Source organism: Nyctereutes procyonoides, unplaced genomic scaffold, assembly GCF_905146905.1.
Source record: "Nyctereutes procyonoides isolate TBG_1078 unplaced genomic scaffold, NYPRO_anot_genome, whole genome shotgun sequence".
Taxonomy (NCBI): domain Eukaryota; kingdom Metazoa; phylum Chordata; class Mammalia; order Carnivora; family Canidae; genus Nyctereutes; species Nyctereutes procyonoides.
Window position 1 is genome coordinate 11,064,980 of NW_026575147.1, and position 21,273 is coordinate 11,086,252.

Below are 21,273 nucleotides of genomic sequence, written 5' to 3' on the forward strand. Positions count from 1 at the left end.
TCTATTTTGGAAACACAATGTTTTCGTGCTCTTTGCTTTTTCTCTAAGTATGTTCCTGCTGCCCCTGTAGATTAAGCCTGATTCATGCAGGAGACAACTGACTCTGAACTAATGCTAAGCTACAGACCACAAGGAAAAGGTGTGTTTGTGCAGACCAGATCTCGAAGCAGGGTAAGGAAGCAGAGCTAGGGAGTCCAAGAAATCCCAAAATTGTGGGGGATAAGGTCACAGCCAAAGGTCCAGCAGCCCTCCCTGCCTGGAGAGCTTCTGTCCCAACCCTTTCCATGGTGCTCCAATTGTATAAAGTGGACCCTCTGCCTGGGCATGGTCAAAGAAAGCAGAAGGTATAGTAACTGCCCGTCTAAGCAAAGCGAAGCCCGGGAAAGGAGGAGGAGAAGCCTAAGTGGGGAGGGGCAGGGGAAGGGGAATGTCTCAGAGAACCAGAACATGATGGGTCTTTAGGCAGACCAGACGCCGAGCCTCAAAACCCACCCACCCTGACCAATCTTGTCAAAGGATAAAGTTTCCCTCAGAATACCAAGCCAGAGATGACCCATGTCCCACTCGCACCCCACCCAGCCAGACACCCCACCCTACACGGTCACACCTCATTCAGGTACTACAAGGACACACAAGCCAACATGGCCCTGTGGTTCAAACTGTTTTTTTTTTACTGAAATATCTAAGAGCTGATCCAAAAAGGGTTGGATTGGGGGAGAAAGAAATGATGAAACAGCAATGATCCCAGCACTCGATGTCACCAACTCTTGGTACATGTGCCAGTCTGTCTGCCCACCCTGGCAACCTGGTCAGGCCTGGAGGTCTGGAGGAGCTCAGCGAAGGTAGGTGAAGAAGGCAGCCAGGCCTGGGCCAGAGTCCTCAGCTGAAGGGCTTCACCAGTTTCATGGCAGCGTAGTTCTGGAGGGAGGGAAGAGGCAGCAACACATGATGACAGCCTCCGGGGGGGCAAGAGCTGGGAAAGGTGGCTCACCTACTCAACCACCTGCCCACACCTTACCCTCACCACCTCCTGTGCCACACTCAGCTCAACACCTCACCTACTGGGGCTCTCGCCAACCACACAAGCCCACACCCTCCTGAAACTCTGCTTGCACCCTCCCACCTAGGGCCACAGCTGCCTGAATTGCTTTGCTTCTGCCCACTTCCATGCTCCAACCACCCGCCAAGAAGACTCTGATCACCCAGGTCCTGGTCAGAAGCAGGCATGCCGTGGTCTCTTCCACCAGACAGGTGGCCTGAAGGCATGGCCATAATTCATGCCACCCCCCTCCCATGGGCCCCACACAGGAACCCACATAGACTCACTGGCCACCACAACTGTCATCCAGAAAACAGAGATAGGGTTGCAGGGTGGGGTGTATGGGGGTGACCTACCACGCAGGTCAGCGCCAGAGATGGGTCACCCCTGATTAAGCCCTGCCTGCTGCAGGACAGGAATCTCCCCTCCCCACTCCTCCCCCCAAAAAACCATGAAAACACATACAACACAACACAGGGCTCCTAATTGGGACAGTATGTTCCCCAGCGCCGGCCCGGGAAAGCCAAGTCTGGAAACAAAGCCACTGCTCCTTCCCCGCCAGATCGCCTCCTGCCTCCCCACACTGGCCCTGCTCCCGGTTGGCTCTCATGGGGGGAGCCGGGAGGATCAGACAGGCTGCCCTCCATGTCCCCCTCCCAAGGTAATTTCCAAGAGGGTGGGGAGTTAGGCCGACCGAGGGGCTGCAGCCCTGGCTTTGTTCGGGTCCCTCTCCACCAGACCCCCTGCCCCTAAGGCCTAAATGCCCGGTGAGGATCTGGGCCCTATTAGGTGACTGGGCAATTGGCTGGAGGGAAGCAGGATGTGCCCATCTTGTAGTAAAGAGCTACATACAAAAAAGGTCTGCAGCCTCAGGCCTGTGCTGCCCCTCTAGACCAGGACCCTCCCCGAGGATCTGGCCCTCGCGTGCGGCTCCAGCAGAGGGAGGCAAAGTTGGTATTTGCAAGAGGACGATTTCCAGAAGGACTCAAGGAGAGTGATGCCACAGTTGGGGGACAAGACGGGAGGGCTCTGACAAGGGCTGTTGTCAAAGTGCTCCTCTGCTCCTGCCCGCAGGGACTGAGGCTAAGGCTGCCCAAAAGTAAGGAAGGACCACAGGCTGGCAGTGACCGGAATCTTCTCTCCCCCTCCCGGCCAGGGAGCAGGCCCTCCTTCCCTGGATACCTGAAGGCCTGGCCTGCCACCCAGCTGGAGCTAGTCACAGAATGGCAGTGATGACACTTGGGACCTGCCCCTGCCCTCCCCTCAGCTCTTCAGGAGAAGGCTAGCTTGAGATGCAGCACCCCCAGGGAAGGTAAAAGAACTCCCCTGACCCCAGTCCTAGTCACAGCAGGTCCAAGCAGTGCTAGCCCAGCCCCTCCCCATGTGGCTAGGAGAGCCTTGCCCAGGTCACCCAGGAGGTCACTGGCAACACTGGAGCCTCGCCAACATCGCTCCAGGCACAGAGCTCCATCCTACATAGCGGGGCAAACCTCCATGTGTCCAAGGCAGGCTCCCTCCAACAGACCCAGGGCCAGTCCAGCACCCTGCGTCTCTGACCAGCAGCCTGGGACCGCCGCTGCTGCTCTTCAGACCACCTCCTTGCAGAGTGAGGGTCTGAGCCAGCTCTCCTCTGCCTAAACTCCCCTGGCCCGAGCCTCAGGATGGAGCCCCATCCCTCGTTCACTGGCTTCGCTGTGTCTCCCCAAGAACTACACTCCCTGGCAGCACAGAGCTCGTCACCTTCTCCCTCAACCCCACCACACACACTGTGCTTAAGGAAGTCCTCACCTGAACTGAGTGGCAGCCAGATATACCCAAAATGAGAGGAGGGAAGCCTGAGGACAGGCCAGCGAGGTGAGCCATGCCTCCCTGGCTCAGCAACCCAGGCCTGCCCAAATTGGGGGAGATACTGAGGCAGAGTCTGAGCCTGAGTCCGGATCCACAGCTGCCACATTGCACATGCCCTTCCATGGCCCCAGATTGGTGATTTTGTGACTTTGGTCTTCCTTGGTTTCAAGAGGCTCCCGCCAAACTTCACATGTTTCAGGTCCCTACCACCTGGACCCTCCCTTAGACCACAGTCATAGCTAGCCAACTGCCTGTGACTCTCCCCAGAACACATTTCAGCAGGGCACTCCAGGTGACCACAGGCAGCTGGACACATCAGCCATTCTGGCTCCAGACCCTCCTTTGTCACTTATGGCCCAGAGAGTAGCTGGGGCCTGGACAGATGGTACCCCTGCTATTCCTCACAGTCCATGATATTAGGGACTGAAGGGGATGGCTTTGTGGTTTTAACTGTCTTCCTGGTAGGAGATGCATGCTGTTCACATAAGGCCCCGCCAGCCACAGTGGGAGAGAGCTCTCCATCCTCCCTGTCCTCTGGAGGATTCACAAAGCAAAGAGCACTCAGACAAGTAATTGTCAATCCCAGAGCAGACTGCCTGCTGTGGGGACGGCACTCGTGGCCAGCAGCCTGGTGCTGATAGGGACAGAGGCCTGCAATGGCTAGAACCGAGGACCAGAACTGTGCTGATTGCTGTGCAGACCTGAGCCAGTCCCTTCCATCACTGGGTGTCTGTTTCTTTGCCATTAGAATCAGGGTGACATGGGGTTGATCATGCCATTCTCTCTCTTTTTTTTTTTATCAATTTGACATTTGAATATGAAAAAGTTTTGTAAAAAAATGTAAAGAACATTAAAAATCAGGAATCAGCCTGGGAACACTTCACACTCTGAGGTTCCAGAGACACAGTGGGATGGGGAGCTGGAGCATCTTTGGGGCTCCCTGATGATCTGTGAGGGCAGGGAAGCACAGGCAGGAAACAAAGGTGAGGTCCTGCTACTCCTCTCTGGGAGGGGCCCAGCGGAGCTGGTGGTATAGCAGCCCTTGCTAGACTGGCCCCACAGCAGCTTGCCAGGTGTCAGCTGGCTTCCTACCCCGATCACCAACGTGCCCTGGAGAGAGGCTCCCGGGCCTGCCCACACCTTCCCCCATACCCACCCACCGCAAGAGGCAGGACACACTCAATCAAGGTCCTCAGGTAGACAGTGAGACCCTCTCCCAGCACTAGGGCCTCCCTTCCTCTGGACATCAACAGGTGCCATTCTTATGAACAGAAGGGTTTTCACCTCAGCCCTGCATCCATACCTACCCTTCCCTTCCAGACCCACTTCAACATGATCCATCAAGAAATTTCCCCTGCCCACTGCCCACCCCTGCCCAAGAGGCCTCACCTTCTGCCAATGTTGATGACAGAGTCTAGGGGCTTGCTTAGCACAGCTATGTCTCCCCATTGAAGGCAAAAACTCAGTTTCTCCCACTGTACGAAGAGAAGGACTTTGCCCCAAGGGCAGGACTTTGTCTCTCCCAGATTGGGGACTCCCCAGAGTGGGGGCTCTGTCTCCCTCATCAGACCAGAGGATCCTCCAAGACAGTGTCTGGGCCTCCCCCTCAGGCCTACTCACCGGGAAAGCATAGATGAAGATGCCTAAGAATAGTAGCAGGATGAAGAGAATGATGAAGAGGATAATGGCGCATCGGAACCGCCGCCACAGGATGAACTTCATAGTCTTGTATGGAGAGGTGAACCAGAGGAAGGAGGTGTCAGGGCGCCTGGAAGTGAGACCCCAGAGGTCAGCGAGGCATCCCCTAACTGGACTGCCTTCTCCAAACCCTGCTCCCAAACCACCCTGGCCTTCCACAGTTGGCCCTCAGGACCTCCCCAGCCTCAGTGCCCCCAGTACTTTCCCTCTCCATTCCCGTCCTCTGAGCCTTTGCTCCAGTGGGAGCCTTGTCCATGCTGCCTCCTCCTCTTGGCATCACCCAGCCCTAGGCACCCTCCGAGACCCAGCTCTCAGCCACCAGCTCCTCTCCCTCACCCAGAACTTAATCCCCAGCTAGAGATGTGGGAGCTGGGCAGAGCCTCAAGGGGCTGGCACATTTAGGTGAGTGACAGCCCCCTGAGTCCCAGCTGAGCCAAAGCACCCACCTACATGCACATGGCTGGTCCATGATCAGGGAAGGATGATGGGAAGTGAACCGAGAAAACTGGCTTTCTCCCACTCACAGCCAAGAACCTTGAAACCTTCCCTAGGTCACCTGCCAACTCAGAGAGCATGCAGGATGTTGTGTCTCAACAATGGCTGTTGTAACATCAGAGTGCACATCACTGGGTGTCCTGGGTCTCTCTTGCCTTTCACCCAGATCCCAAAAGCCTTGGGCAGGGACACCTTTCACAGCTCTGCCAGCTGCACGGCACTAGGGAATCACCATGATAAATGGCCCGTCTGTGCCAAGTCTGACCTGAGTCAGCCTGTGGGGTGGCCAGATGCAGCTCTCACCACTGCCCCCACAGCCATCCTCCCGGCCCTAGTAACTGCCCTCAAGGCCTCTACATCCATTGGATTGGTCTATATCCGTTAGCAGCCTATGAGGTAGGGAAGACGGATTCAGAGATGGGAAAATGAAGGCTGGAAGGCTGTTTGAAAGCCACAGTGACACCACAGGTGAGCCCCAGAAGGCAGCTGGGCCAAGGCATAAACCTTGATTGGGCTCCAGAGAGAATCAGAGCAGGTGTGAGAATTTCAGCTTCCCTTTCCAGGTGGAATGACCTTATTTAACTTTGCTAACATTGTTTCCTCATCTGTAAAATGGAGATAATAACCACCCAGCAGGGAGGTTCCATACCACTGCAGACATTTACCACATGACCACATGCTCGGCACACAACCAACACCTACCCAGCAGCCCCTGCTTCTCATATTAGCTGAAGAGCATTTCCTGAAATGATGCCTATCCCCTGCTCCTAACTTCTCATATGACTGTGGACAAGTCACATCCCTCCTGAGTCATTTGGACCTTGTGACTTCTGCATGACTATGCGGTGGCTGCCTCCTAAACCATCCCTCCCGGCCCCCTGGGCATCAGGGGTCAAAGACTGGGCACTAACCTTGGGTCCTCGAGCTTGGGGTTCATGTTGGGTTCATCCCGGCCCTGGCCAGCAGGCCGCTCCTCATGCTCACTCTCTGCTACGATCTCCAAAGTCATTTCCAGCTTGCCCTGAAGGGACAGAGGGGCCTGGTCAGGTGCACAAAGGCTCTGTGTCATGGCTTGGAGAGGAATCCGGCCAGAACAGATATAAGAGCCACTTTATTTATTTGTTTGTTTGTTTTAAGATTTAGGGTTACTCTGATCACAAAAGCACTACTGAAGGGCACCTGGGGGGCTCCATGGGGGAGTGTCTGCCTTCAGCTCAGGGCATGATCCAGAGTCCTGGGATCGAGTCCCACATCGGGACTTCTCCCTCTGCCTATATCTCTGCCTCTCTCTGTGTCTCTCATGAATAAAATCTTAAAAAAAAAAAAAAGCACTACTGCTCCTTGTAGAACATTTAGAAATTACAGAAATGTATAAGGAGAAAGTCAGCCCTACTTACACTATGTGGAGACCAGCACCATTCATATTTTTATGTACCAGAGCTATTTTCCTCTGCAAGTATATGCAATATCTCCCTTTGTATATATCGTACTAGAGCTTGTTTCTTTCACTTAGAAATATGTTTCACTATATAATCATATATTCTTTAAAGCTTGCTTTTTAATGGCTGTAAAACATTCTATGGGATGGTTGACCATAATTTATTTAGTAAACTACTTATTTTGGTTCATTTAGGTTGTTTCCAACTCTTTGATGTTATAAATAATGCTGCAAAAAAACACCCCAGAGCCTACACTTTTAATTGTGTCTGTTTATTTCTTTAGGGGAAATTTTGAAAAGTGGGATGACAGCATCCAAGGGTATAAATAGTGTTAAATCCCTGGCTATATATTACCAAATTGCTTCCCTAAATGGTAAAACCATTAGCCCTCCCAGCAGAGGTAAATGAGGGGCTTGCCTCTGTGTCTTCACCAGCAATGAGCATTGAGGGGTGTTTTTTTCTTTAATGTCTAATTTAATAGGCAAAAATGTTTTCACATTTAAAATTATTCCTTTAATTACTAGGAGGAATGAAACTTTTTAAATGTTTAATGGCCATTTCTACTTCTTTTGTGTATTATCTTTGCTGGTTTTCTTTTGAGGTGCTAGTCTTCTTAATAAGCGTTATAATTCCTTCTACAACAAGGGTATTTAATTTCAGGTCCACTTTAGGGGTTGGCCGTCTGCCTGCGCTTTCTCAGTAAACCTTCAGGGATTCACTTCCTCTCCAGAGGAAGGACAATCCTCCCGTGTCCTGGCACCCCTGAGCAGACCTCTGGGTGAGGAGAGTAGTACAAGGATGGTCCTTGGAAGGATCCTGCTCCAGTGGGAGAAACACTCCCCCAGTCCTCCATGGAGAGCACGGGCCAGAGGGGAGCCGGAGAGGAGCCGAGGAGCCTAAGACACAATCCCCAGAGGCCAAGGAGCAGAGTATAAATTAAACAATGTCCACAGGAGTTAACAGTATCTTTCCATTTAAATAGGCTTCCTGGGATGCAAACCTCAAGTTGCTGAAGGCTGGGAACTAGAAGAGAACCATGACAGCGCCTTGGAAGACAGGAGAGGCAGGGTAGGAGAGAGGGAGAGCGCCCAGTACGTGCCCAGTAATCCCTACAGAAGAAGCCAGTCGGCTGCCTGCACCCGGCTAGAGGGAGCCCACTTACTGCCAGGATCTTCCTCTCGCCCTCTTCTGCTACGCAGGGCCACCAGCCCTTAACTGTTTTCTGTTCAAAAAGGGACACAAACCACTCTGGGTGGAAAGTGTCATCCAGCTGGTCCAAGGAGCACTTCTCAGCTGTCTTGGCAGGCTTGGGCATGTGGTTGAGATCCAACTGCAAGGAGCCTGCAGCAGAGAGGGGTTCTTTGGCAGAGGGTTTCTCAATCACTGCCAGCCTGGGGCTATCCCGGGGCTGGGCAGTTTCAGGAAAAACTATCACGTCCTCTGCTTGGATCCATGGGGTTAGCCACAGGTCAGATACCACAAACTCTCCACTTCCCCACCCACTGCCTCTCACTCCACATACACAGCTGTGCATCCAACTCCTCATGCATCCATATGCTCAGTTATCTACCCTTATTGGTTCACCCTTCATGAAGCTTCCTGCATGCTCAACTTCAGCTTACGTTGTACAAATCCACTCATTCACCCATTGTCTACATCCATCCATCCATTTTTTTAAATTGCTTTTATTGTGGTAAAATATATATAACATAAAATTTGTCACTTTACCCATTTTTAAATGTATAATTGGGTGGCATTAATTACATTCACACAATCATCATGCAATCAAGCACCACTACCTATTTCCAAAACATTTTCATCCTCCCAAACAGAAAATCTGTCCCCATTAAGCAATGACTCCCCATACCCCTTCCTTTCAGTCCCTGAGATACTCTAATCTCCTTTCTGTATGAATTTGCCTATTTGAGATATTTCATGTAGGTAGGATCCTAAAATATTTCTCCTTTTGTGTCTGGATTATTTCATATTGCATGCTTTCCAGTTTCATCCATGTTGAAGTATGTATTAGTGCTTCATTCCTTTTTATAGTGGAATGATGGTCCATGGTACAGAGAGACCACATTCTGTTTGTCCACCCATCTGTCGATGGTTGTTTCTACCTTTTGACTATTGTGAATCATGCTACTCTGAACATTGGCATGCAAGTGTCTCAGCCTCAGTTTTCAATTCTTTGGGGTATGAGAATAGAATTGCTAGGTCATATGGTAATTTCTGTGTTTGGTTTTTCAAGGTCCTGCCAAACTGTTTTCCACAGCAGCAGTACCAATTTCTCTACATCCTCTCCAACACTTGTTGTTTTCCATTTTCTGTTTTTGTTTTTTTAGAGTCATCTAGTAGATGTGAAGTGGTATCTCACTGTGTTTCATCCACCCATTTTTCCATCTGCCTGCCTAGTTCTCCAAGCAGCCATCTTTCTATACTGTTTATCTACTCGTCCATTTTATCAATCATCTCCCTATATAGCTCCATCTTTTTGGTTGAACCATATGAAAATGGTATTCAACTATCTTTGACCTATAAAAACAGCAATCTCATGTGGTTTCACCTAATCCAATCACAACAACATGATAAAGTCAATGGGACTGGAGCATAAACTGCTGAAGGGATTAAGTGAGAAAGATAAATCTAAAAAATGTTTTCTGAGGCCAAATTAAAGAAATTCTTGAATACCATGCAAAAGAGATTAGATTTTTTTCAGTGTGGAATGCTCGGTTACTGTAAGTATCCACCGATGGGTTTTATTTCTTTCCACTTATCCACTTATCCCTCCACCTACCCATCCACTGTGGTCTAACTAACCCCATCCCTCCACAGCTGCCATTTGTTGAGCACTACATCTATCCATTGATCAGGCTGTTATTCTGTCCATCCATTCATTCAATTCTGTATGAGCATTCATCTATCTATCCCCCTGCCCATATGTCTCTCCATCCCTCAAATGTAGATGAATGTGGGATGCCTGGGTGGCTCAGTGGTTGGACATCTGCCTTCAGCTCAGGGCATGAACCAGGGGTCCTGGGATCGAATCCCACTTTGGGATCCTTGCATGGAGCCTGCTTCTCCCTCTGCCTGTGTCTCTCTGCCTCTCTCTGCCTCTCTCACAAATAAATAAAATATTTTTTAAATGAAAAAGAATATTTCCCATAGTAAATATAGTCCTAATATAACATTAAGAAAAAATCAAGATATTAAACCATACACGTGTGTGTGTATACACAAAATTATCCCAGTATGAGAAAGGGGAACCCTCTTGCACTGTTGGTGGGTATGTGAACTGGTGCAACCACTCTGGAAAACTGTGTGGAGGTTCCTCAAAGAGTTAAAAATAGATGTGCCCTATGACCCAGCAATTGCACTGCTGGGGATTTACCCCAAAGATACAGATGCAGTGAAATGCCGGGACACCTGCACCCCGATGTTTCTAGCAGCAATGTCCACAATAGCTAAACTATGGAAGGAGCCTCGGTGTCCATCGAAAGATGAATGGATAAAGAAGCTGTGGTCTATGTATACAATGGAATATTACTCAGCCATTAGAAACGACAAATACCCACCACTTGCTTCGACGTGGATGGAACTGGAGGGTATTATGCTGAGTGAAATAAGTCAATCGGAGAAGGACAAACATTATATGGTCTCATTCATTTGGGGAATATAAAAAGTAGTGAAAGGGAATAAAAGGGAAAGGAGAAAAAATGAGTGGGAAAGATCAGAAAGGGTGACAGAACATGAGAGACTCCTAACTCTGGGAAACGAACAAGGAAGGGGTGGTAGAAAGGGAGGTGGGCAGGGGGTGGAGGTGACTGGGTGACGGGGCGGTGGGCACTTGATGGGATGAGCACTGGGTGTTATTCTATATGTTGGCAAATTGAACACCAATAAAAAATAAATTTAAAAAAATTATCCCAGTATGATCTACATAAAAGACTGTAAGGAAACATTGTATAATCTCTGGATGGCAAGATGACAGATCTTAGCTATTACTTTAATAAATATTTTTAAAAAGCAAAATATGTAATTAGAAACACATGAAGGAGAAAAAAAGAAATCTTATGAAGTTAAAAGTGGTAGTTTTAATGGTTTTATTTTTATTTTTAAAAACAAAAGATGAACCTGTTTTGTTTAATTTTGAGCACTGTTTTCTCATTCAGTAAAAATGCAGCTTTCTTTGTTTTTCTTTTTAATATTAATTTTCTGAAGCCTCACCTCATAAAGAAAAGGCTGAGAGAATGATGCCTTAAAAAACTGTTAAGTCTGTAAGCAAAAAAGCCTCCATAAAAAAATTAAAAAGCAGTTGAAGAAAGGGGAAGAATCATTTGTAATGTGTCCTTACTATTTAAAAAGCTCTGAAAATAAAAAATCAAAGATAAACAAAAACATGAAAATAAAATCTCACTAATAGTATGGGTCATAAATATATTTTTAAAGTTCTACCTCACAAGTAAAGAAGAGATACAAACAAAAATTAAAACGAGGTGTCAAGTAGGCAATGTTTTCAGAAAAGATAACATTGATAACAAAAATTTAGGGAAAATGGCTCCCTTATACAAAAAGGGCACACATGGAGAGTAAAATGTCAGTGTAAAAATCGAATAACAACTGAATAAAATATTTCAAAAGCCACGAGAATGTACAAAGACTCTAAAAACCTACTTACAGTTCAGGAAAGATATGCACAAAGATAGGTTCAGAGTGTGTGCCTAAAGGTATCGTTCATAGTGGAGGATCTATAGATGAGCTGAGTAACCACCAAGAGAAGATTGGTTAGGCTGAACAGGGCCCAGGGACAGGCACGACTTAAGTATGATGATGCAAATATAAATGTAAACAGACAACTACCAACAGATAGGATGTTCTTGAAATATTAAGTTTTCCAAAAAGCTAGGATAGAAAACATATGTGTGATAAAACTCATTCTGCCATATATATGTGTGTGTGTGTGTATTTATATATATATATCCCATTTATATATACATGTATATGTATACATATACAACATACATGTGGTTGCTTATATATGAAATACATGCTAACATATGAGTGGAGGTTAACTCTGGGTAGTGAAATTTTAATACATAAATAAAAGGAGGCACTGTTGATCTGTATTTTCCAATTTTCTACAGGAATTATGTACTGCAGATAAATCAGTAAAAGAACAAAAGTCCAATTGGATGCCATGATTTTGACAGCCTGAATCTTTTCCAGTGAAGCCCTACAACAACCCTTGGGTCCTCTGAGTGTGTGGGTGACCCGGCAGGGAGTAGCAGGGGCAGGAGAGATGGAAAAGCAGGCAGGCCTCCTCCTCACCCCTGCTGAAGCTGCTCCTTAGCACTCCCCCTGCAGGGGCCCAAGGGCTCAGCAAAGACCAGCTCACCTTTCTGCAATCAAGGGCCACCAAGAAGGGCTCCGTGATGCATTCAAAGCCACCCTGCTCCCAATAGCAGTGTGGGCAGACAGTTCAGGACTCCTGACTTCCCAGGCTGCCTTTTTCACAAGGTCCACTTTTTTTTTTAATTGAATTAAAACTCCTATAAAATGTACCAATTTAACCATTTTAAAGTATAAAACTCAGGGGTTTTACACCACTGACCCATTAGTAGTCACTCTCATTCCCCTCCTGCCAATGCCCGGCAACCACATGGCCACTTTCTCTTTCTGCGTTTGCCTACTGCGGACAATTCATATACATGGAATCACTTGCTACAAGTCCTGTCACGACTGGCTTCTTTCACTTAGCATGTTTTCAAGGTTTGTCCAGGTTGTAGCGTGGATCTGTATTTCCTTTCTTTCTGTGGGTAATATCCAACTGCGTGGATAGACCACACTTTCTGGGTAACTCTGGCAAGTTGTGACAGGGCTGTTACTCAAGTCCCACCTCCTGGCCCCTACGACCATCCTCCTCGCCCCACGTCTCACCCTGTCTTTACCACATCCTCCAGCCCAGCACTCCCTGCTCCCAGCTCAGGTTTCTTCCCACCTCTTCCAGACCAGAAGCCTGCCTGGGGGCCCAGAGGATGGAGCCACAACGGCTCATTCACTCATCACTCAGGCACAAGGGCAGAGAGGGCTCCTCACTCGCTGGGCCCAAGCTGCCCCGTCTAGACAGGGGTTGAGGTGGGGGCATCAGAGTGAACTGGTGACATCAAGGCCAGACATCCAGCTCCTGTTTGCTCTGCCTTTGACCTGTGCTCTCCTGCCTTCCTTACCTGACTCCTACCATCCGATGTACCCCAGCATGCAATGCCACCCCCCATCCCCCTATAGGCCACTATGATCACTTGGGCACTCCTCTGCATTACAGACCTTGCTCAGCACTGGGAAGCAGTGACCCTGAGCTCCCAGAGGACGGAATGTAGGACTGCTCCTCCTGCCAGCCTTCCCAAAAATAGTACACACACACACACACACACACACACACACACACAAAAGTAGGGGTTCTAGGTCCACTCCCAACGTGCAGAAAGGTGCTGACTGGAAACGGTGCTCACCCAGAAAGTCGTCAAAGGAGAACTTGTCATTGTCCCAGATCTGAAATACCACTCGTGCTGGGATTTTGCTCTCAGTCTTGTCCAGCCTCCAGAAAGCATCCTGGCCCAAAGGAAGAAGCAGGGAAGCACGATTAGACAGAAACAGCCCGGAAGGCTGCCTGGAGAAGGCAGTGAATGGGACATCTGTTAGGGACTTGCCAGCACCAGGTCCAGGTGGGAAGATTGCTAAGATGCCGGTGGACAGTGTTCAAGGACCCATGAAGGAACCACGCAGGCTGGCTTCACATGATGCGGTTCATTTAAGCCGCTCAGTGCCACGGGCAGAGGTTTCATTCCCATATTACAGATGATGAAGCAGAGACTTGGAGAAGTTAAGAATGTGCCCAAGGTCTGACAGCTAATAATAATAATAATAATATTAACCTGCACTTCCTATGTTCTAGCCCTTCACCACTATGAGCTCATTTATCCTTCCAACAACCTATAAGGGAGATGCTGTCCTTACAGCAGAGGAAACCAGAGCAAGGGACCTGCCCCAGTCACACTGCTAGGAAGTGACGAGCCAGGATTCAAAGCCAGGCAGTCAGGTCCCAGAGTCCTGCTCTCACCTCTAAATCTTCCTTTGCTCAAGTGCTCTTGGGGACAGGGTTGGCTGACTGCGAACCTGGGGCCCCCACCCCATCCGAGCTGTCACCAGAAGGACCCCCTGACACACTGCTATAAGGAGCTGACTTAAGGGAACAATAACCCCAGCTCCTCCCTGGCTGTGGCACCCCACCCCATCTTTATCTCCAAGAGCTTGCCTTGGGACAAACCCAAAGCCCCCAGGGCTGGGAAGTTCCCTACCCTCCTGCTCTCCCCACCCCACCCCCCTCTGACCACTCAGCCTGGACCAGCAGTAATGTGGGCTTCTTCCCCCAGAGGCCTCATTAGAGCCGCTGAAGGATGAAGATAGGCATGCTGAGGCCTGTGTTCAGCCCTGCTCAATCCATATGACTGTCTCTGGGCTTTCCCGCTCTTGCTAGTTCTCTCCTCTCATTGTAGTTTCTCCTGAGTGAGTGGCAAGGACAGGAACCATTATGACGATCCTGCAGACAGTGGGTGCCAGATCCTGAGTGCCAGGTCACAGCAGGGGCCTGGCCCTAGTCTCAGGAGACAGACTCCATGGGGAGTCAGTGAGAACTCCTGATCCCATAGGGTTTGCCTGCCGCTGGGTGCCCTGTACCCGCGGCCTGGCTGCCTAGCTGGGGCTGTGCCTACTGAGTGGCCATCCCGGGTCATGCAGACCCACAGAGCTCCTGAACCACAAACCATGCCCTGCAAGGAACAGTCACCTTGCAAAGCACACAACTGCAGCTTGGCCTATTGCCTGATTTGGCGAGGGGCTCGGGCCCCCAGCTGGCCCCCGTCTGGTGCCTCCCCTCTTCCGGGCCCCAGCCCTCCTGCAGGTGCCTCCCTTCTCTGGCGGGGCTTTTATGGCCAGCTTCGCAGGCCCGCCTGCACAGGCCGCCAGCATCCTCCATTCCTCTGGCCGCCCGGTTTATGGGCTCAGTAATGAGCCAGAGGTTCAAACAGCCCCTGGTGGGAGCAGCTGGGCTGGGGCTCCAGCCTGGGGAATGGCCCTCCAGGTCCCAAGCGCTCATTACGCTCCCGGTCTGGGCCCTTTTACTAGCTGTTTATTTGCAGGGTGGGTGCCTGACTCGCAAGCAGGCCCCAGTGGGTGTGCTGGGCTCCAGGTGGGGAGCCAGGCCAGGGCAACCAGCGGCGGTTCAAAGCGGCCGGATGAAAGGAGACCCTTGTGCTTTACGACAGTCTCGTCTGGTTAATGGGGTCCCCGGAGGGCCTGCCTGCCAGAGGCCCTGAACCCCTCGGCAGAAGGCTGGTTCTGCGGCAGGACTGGGGAGCCCAGGGGCTGTGCTGTACCCCTGCACCATCCCACTCTCAGACTCAGTCCTTTGGCCCAGACCAGCTTATTGGTGCCCCACTATGGACACAGTTCCACCTGCCTCCAAGGCCCCTTCTTCCACAGAACGACTGACTGGCTCTTCCTGGGCCAAGCCACGTCCTCCCTCGCTCTTCTGGTTGACTCCAGACTCCAGAGCCTCCTCCTCCACCCTTCCTTTCGGGTATACTCTCCTGGGGCGTGGCACCCCACAGAAATCCATTCCCCCTGCCCTGCCCCTGGGGGCCCTCTCCTGGACTGCCTGACTCCTCTTCCTTCTCTCCACCCCAGCAGCCCTTCTGGGCTTCCAGGTTCTTCCAGGCCTGACCCTCGCCTACGGGCAATGCTACAGTGGGTCAGCCCGATTCTCTTCTGCCTTCCCAGTGCCTATCACAGAGAGATCAAACTCCCTTCACTGCCTGAATCGAATCATCTCAAAATCTTAACAAGCAACTTCAACTGGGCCCTCAGCACTTCCAGGTAACCATCCTAGCATCACAATTAGCTCTCTCTCCCTCCCCTTCTTCCTTTCTCTCCCTCTCTGCTCTACTCCCCTTCACTCCCTCGCTCAGCACAATGACTACTTCCAGCCTTTTCCACTTATCTCAAGTCATCTGCCAAAAAGTGCCAGGAGATTCTCCCTCCTCCTACTTTGTCGAGAAAACAGCCTCTGCTTCCCATGCCTCCTTGAGTACATCTCCACCTGTTAGAATGAAGAGGGTAGCACCGCCTCCCATTGAAGCAGGCCAGTCCGCACCTCTCAGCCTGGTTTCCCATCCATTACCTAGCCCCTTGTTGGGTGTGCGGAGCACCAGACATGGAGGCCCCACTCCCCGGCCCCAGTGCTCCCTCTGCCCACAGCAAAAAGAAGTGTGTGTTTGATCTGGAGCTCTTCCCCAACAAACACCACAACTGCTTTGTTATGGAAACAACTTGTAATAGACAAACACTCTGAGCAAAGACAAACAAGATTCAACCTACAAAGAGGCTGGGGCTGTCCTTGACTGCACAGAACCCAAGGCTGTTGCTAAATTCTGCCTTCTGGCAGGCACTGTGCAAGCAATATCCAGGTGAAAGCATTCATTTAACCTTGTTTAACCCTATTTTCTTTGGTTTGATGGTTTCAGAATATTCACTGGAACACTTTGGTTTCTCTAAAATGCAGATGATCCTGTGTGTCAGGCTGGGCAGGGGTCATGCAGGGAGGATGAAATGAAGAGAGCTAAGACTTCAGCAGTGCCCAGGAAGTATGTTCTATATACTTCATGAGTATATAGAGACACCCTTCATGAGACACTCGACCATTTAGGAAAGAAGTCACAGAAGTTTGGTGGCTTGAAGCCTTGTGCCACTTTGGGAAGGAAATCTCATCTAAACACTAGAGAGGCATTCACTTTGCCCAATAGAGAGTACCTCGAGGTGGAAGGGTTCTCGGTGGGATGCAGGTGGTCAGAAGCTCCAACAGAGGTGCTCTCCACCTGCAGTCAGCTTGGCTATGAGGCCTCTCTGTGCTCTGGGGGCTCTCCCCAAGGGCAGGTGCTGGACCACCCAGAAGGAAGCTGTCTGCCTCAGGATCTGCCTACTGCAGAAGACAAGACTTTACCACCCAGATGAGACCTCAATGAGGAGATGCTGAGGTCCCAGGACCCACCTCCATCCTCCGGTTAATGCATCAGGTCCCTCAGGGGCCTGCAGCTTGCAGTGAGCTCAGGGAGGAAAGAAGACAAGGGCTTCTGGCCTGGAAGGCCTGAGCTGCACCCAGGAACTGCCCAGCTTGGACAGTGAACACAGGCACCAGACACAGAAATGTGCACGATGACATAGCAGGAGGGGCTTAGCTAAGCAACCCCAGTCCTGTGGACAAGCCAATCCGTAGGCGAGGCCAGCCTTCCAGGGAAGCTCTCTCTATGGGGTCTACTCAACTGCCCCTTCGACAGCCATGCTGGGTGTCCTTCGAATGTTCTTCCCACTCTGACCCTGCAGCCCTGCCTGCTGCCTGGTTTGTCTGGAGTAGGGAAGACAGCAGTAGTTTCAGGATCTAGATGGAGTAACATACGCTGGTTGTAGTACTAGTGCAGGTGTGGTTGTAGGGGTAGTGATCCTCATGATGGCAGTAATGATAGAAGTGGCAAAAATGCAGGTGGGGAGACAGGTGATGGGGCACTGGTGGTGGTCATCAGTCAGGGGTGGCTGTAGGGACTCCAACGTTGGCGGGGGGTGGGTCCTGGGAAGAGGCAATGCTGCCAGGGCAATGACACCCACAAGAGAAACCCCTGGGACCAGCACCCCTGGGGGTGGGCATGACACTCACCTTCTTAGAGACGGTGCAGACTTGCTCGGCTGGCAGGTAGTCAAAGGGGAAAATGAACCTCCAGTTAAAGTTGCCTTCACCTCCCAGGGACCGGTAATGCACATCTGTCTTTTGCTTGTGCTCTTCAAAGCCAACCATCCAACTGGACGACATTTTAGAGAACATTTCTAAGTAAGGCTTCCACCACAACATGCATGCCCAACTCAGACAAATGAGGAATTACGGAGGTAAATGAACTTGGTAGAGGGTAAAGCAAAACCCATTCCCCAGAAATCTCCACAAAGCACCAAAATGTGCCATTAATTTTAAAACATTCTAACATCTTTCTTGAGGGACATCCTCAAACCTTGGAAGTTCAACCCAAAGATTTTTGTAGAAGCAATCCCGTGGGAGAAAGTCTCACCAAAGGCAGAGAGCATGCCCACCAGGCCCTCCTTTCTTTCTGGTTCCCCATTCCCTACACAGGAGCTCCCCCTTTCCACCACCCCAGAGGGAGCAGGGCAATACCATGGGACTGGGACAGGTGAGAAGGCAGATGACTCCCTACCCCTTCACATAAATATCACTCATCTTCTCCCCTGTGATGCTGAGGTCGTCCAGGATCACGTCCTTTGTGTTCCAGATGATACAACGCAGGAAAAACCTGTGGAGAAGAATGGCTTAAGTCCACACGGATTTCCCACCAAATGGACGGCAGTCCTTGACTGAGAAGCCAAAAAGCTGGCTTATCCAACAAGACCCTGATACTTGCCTGGCTGGGCACTTGGCCAGGCCCACACAAAAGCGATGCCCCGTGGCCCAATACCTGGCCCAAGAGTGACCTCCACGTCCCACCCATGGCTAGCTGTAAGCATCCCATCACCCTGCTCAGCTCCAAGCCTATGGTTGGGGTAAGTCACCTTCTGGCTCTCCGTGGGGTGATGTTGAAGGGAGGTCCGGGACGCCCCAGGGCCTTGGGAAATAGGTCGATCCACATCTGCAGCTTCCCCTGGGGAGACAGGACCCCATTCTCTCCTCACCTCTTTCTTTCCACCAACACCTACCAACCAACTGCTCTGTGCCATGTAGGTGGAGCACAGTATGAAGAACACCCAGGCCTGTCATAGAGAGGCTCACCACCCCAAAGAGCAGGTGCTCTACATGGGACTCCAGGCCCGACTGCAGCAGTGAGCCGGCTGCCCCACAGGCTGATGATGTGGGCCCCGTGCCAGGGGCCGGGGGCGGGCAGGACAGGCTTCTCCGAGATGATGATGTTCACGCTGAGTCTCAGTGTGCCAGATGAAAAAGGAGGGGGAGGGCATTTCCAGCTGAGGCAATGGCACACACAAAGTTTTGGAGGGTCAGAGGACACAGTTTAGTCATAAGAATTTCAGATGATTTCCACAACACGAAACCACTCTACCTGCCAGCCCTCAGCTCCCTCCATCTCTGCAAGCTAAGTATTATTTTTGTCCCCATCCCACAGAGAAAGAGCAGGGATCGAAGTAACTTTTCCAGGGTACTTAGCTAGAGAATGAAAGCTCATATATCAACACCTGCTGTGCCACTTTGGGATGCTGGCAACCACATACCAAGAAGAGAGCTCAGTTCCAAACAGTAGAGATCATGTCTCCTGCCTGTCTACAAAGGCACTTTCATTGCTTCCTCAGCCCTTCTCTGCCTGTAACTTTCTTTCCCTCTCTTCCTCCTCCAAAACCCAGCCTTGAACTCACCTCCCCCAGGAAGCCTCCTGGTCTCAGTCCCGGGCCAACTGTCCCTCTGCTTCCCCTCCCTCTACATGGAGGATGCCCTTGACTATCCTGGCAACTGCTCTCAGTGACAGCTCTGTCATAGGATCCCAGGCTCCCTGTCTAGATTCCTCTCTGCAGCTCAGCCCCGTGCCAGCCACCTAGATGGCACTGACAGATAGTAGGCAAGGGCATCCTGAGGGCAGGCTGAAACAGTGAGGCTTCTGAATGACTTCTGGGAAGCCAGAGTTCTATCCATGGGGATAGAAGCAGTGGCTCAGGCTCACTCCCCAGGTCCTGAGGGCTGCAGGTAGCCAGGGGAGGCCAGCCCAAGGAGTCCCCTCATATGCCAACAGTGGTCACCACTCAAACTGTGGAAAAACATGTCAAGGAGGGATTGGCCAAATTCTGAGCTCCCCACCTCTTGGATATCCATGTTGTCCTTAGGACAGGGCTAGCTTGGGGTCAGGGCCCAGGGGCCCAAGGGGCAATGTCCTACCTGTTCAATGTCTGGCTGCAGGGGGCTGTAGAGAGGCCGGGACTCCACATGCTCAGGGACCAGGCCCTGCTGCTGGAGGACATGCAAGGCCAGACGCTCTTCCACTGGGCCCAGGTGTGGGTTCGGGACCCGGCCAGCCTCTGCTCCAGTGAGAAGACAAAAAAGTTGTGGGGCTGAGTGAGTAAGGTATGGTAGGGCTGCCTGGAGGCCTCGGGAAGGCCCTAACCCCTACACCCTCACCCCCCAAACAAGACACACTTCTGATCCTCAGGTCTCACTCTCTGCAAGGGAAGCCTCACTGTCCACTGACTCCAGCTTGAAAATCCAGATACCTCACTGCCACCATTTCTACCAAGCCTCTTCCATAAAGCTCTTCCTCTTTTCCACCAATACAGATCCTCCCTGCCTACCAAAGCTCATCCCTTCCAGGAAGCCCTCCCCGACTGCTCCAGCAACCTCTATTCCCAGATCAGCCATCTAAGTGCTTTTAGTACTATGGTGCTGCAGTTCACACAATCTGTTTTATTAGTAGCAATAGCTAAAACAATAGTAGTCACAGCCAACACTGACAAAGCAGAAACCAGGCACTGCTCTTCATAAATATTAACAGGTTCTATCCTCACAATAACCCTAGAAGGTAACTACTATTTTCATGCCCATTTTACAGATGACAGAAATGAAGCACAGAGCAGTCACATGGTTGGACAGCAGGGCAGCTGAGATCACACCCTCATCTAGGAAAAGCAAATGACTGTCCATGAATGCCCTTCCCTTCTGGAAGCCTCGTGCTTCCAAGTCCAGCTCCTACCTGCCAGGGAGTGGGTCAGGGACTGGTGCTGTGGACATGATGAGGACATATGGGTGTTTCAGACCCAGACGAGCCCAGCCAACCAGCCAGCAGCAAGAACTTAGAGCCCCCACTACAAAAACTTGAACAGGAGATGGGAGGGTCCATGTGTGTCCAAACACACAAGTAGACACACGGGTATGTGCACTGAGGTGTGCCCATGCTCAAGAGCACAGATTTTCATGTGCATACACACACTCACATATGCACAGTTCATGTATCAAACCTGCCTCTCCCCCCACTTTAACAGGTACCACAAAGGAAGCAGCCCAGCACTGGAGCAGGACAACTTGGCCAGGAATCTGGCTCTGCTCCTAACTGACTGGGTGACTCTGGGCAGGTCGTTAGTCACTCTTGGCCTCAGTGACCTCATCTGCAAAAATAGGCAGATGTGGGACGTCACCATCAATAGCTTCTGGCTTCCCTTTCTTATGAATCTATGACCATGAGCCCTGGCCCCTGCACTGAAGCTGCTCACAGACTAGCAGAAGGAAATGAGACCACCCCTAAAACAGATGCACATTCTATAGGAAAAGAGAATGGGGGTTGGGTTAAGTCCTCTAATGGAGAGGAGCTGGCTCAGGCATGACCTGGAAGAGTCGGGAAAACAGAATGAGAAGGAGGAGGGGGAGTTGAGGATGGGGGAATCAGAGCCACCATTCCCCTTTTATAACCTCAGCACCAGCTCTGACATCAAACATCTCTGAAACCAGAAGGAAGCAAGGGGCTCCCTAGGCCTGTAAACACCTCTGGGGAGTCTGAGCTGCTCCTGGTAGACAATGTAGGCCTGGGGACACCTCAGACATGCAGGGAGCACACAGCAGAATTCTCAGCGTGAGGATTGGGCAGATCAGAGGCGGGGTGGAGGCTGCAGGGCTTCCTGCCTGCCCCCTGGATGCTTTAGGTACAGGACCTATGT

At 50.8% G+C, this 21,273-nt stretch overlaps 1 protein-coding gene across 22 annotated transcripts in view; it reads right to left on the reverse strand.

Moving 5' to 3' along the window:
* Positions 1 to 648: 648 nt before the first annotated feature.
* Positions 649 to 21,273, reverse strand: part of DYSF (dysferlin) — a 215,386-nt gene continuing 194,761 nt past the window's right edge. For all 22 annotated transcript variants that reach the window (XM_055312238.1, XM_055312229.1, XM_055312250.1 and 19 more), the window contains 9 exons: positions 19,508 to 19,647; positions 18,181 to 18,269; positions 17,829 to 17,924; positions 17,282 to 17,423; positions 13,029 to 13,128; positions 7,682 to 7,860; positions 5,992 to 6,101; positions 4,508 to 4,655; positions 649 to 918 (listed from right to left, as the gene is read on the reverse strand). In XM_055312238.1, coding sequence (XP_055168213.1) covers positions 880 to 918; positions 4,508 to 4,655; positions 5,992 to 6,101; positions 7,682 to 7,860; positions 13,029 to 13,128; positions 17,282 to 17,423; positions 17,829 to 17,924; positions 18,181 to 18,269; positions 19,508 to 19,647 — 1,043 coding nt within the window. In that variant the 3' untranslated portion in view covers positions 649 to 879. The remainder of the gene's footprint in view (positions 919 to 4,507; positions 4,656 to 5,991; positions 6,102 to 7,681; positions 7,861 to 13,028; positions 13,129 to 17,281; positions 17,424 to 17,828; positions 17,925 to 18,180; positions 18,270 to 19,507; positions 19,648 to 21,273) is intronic.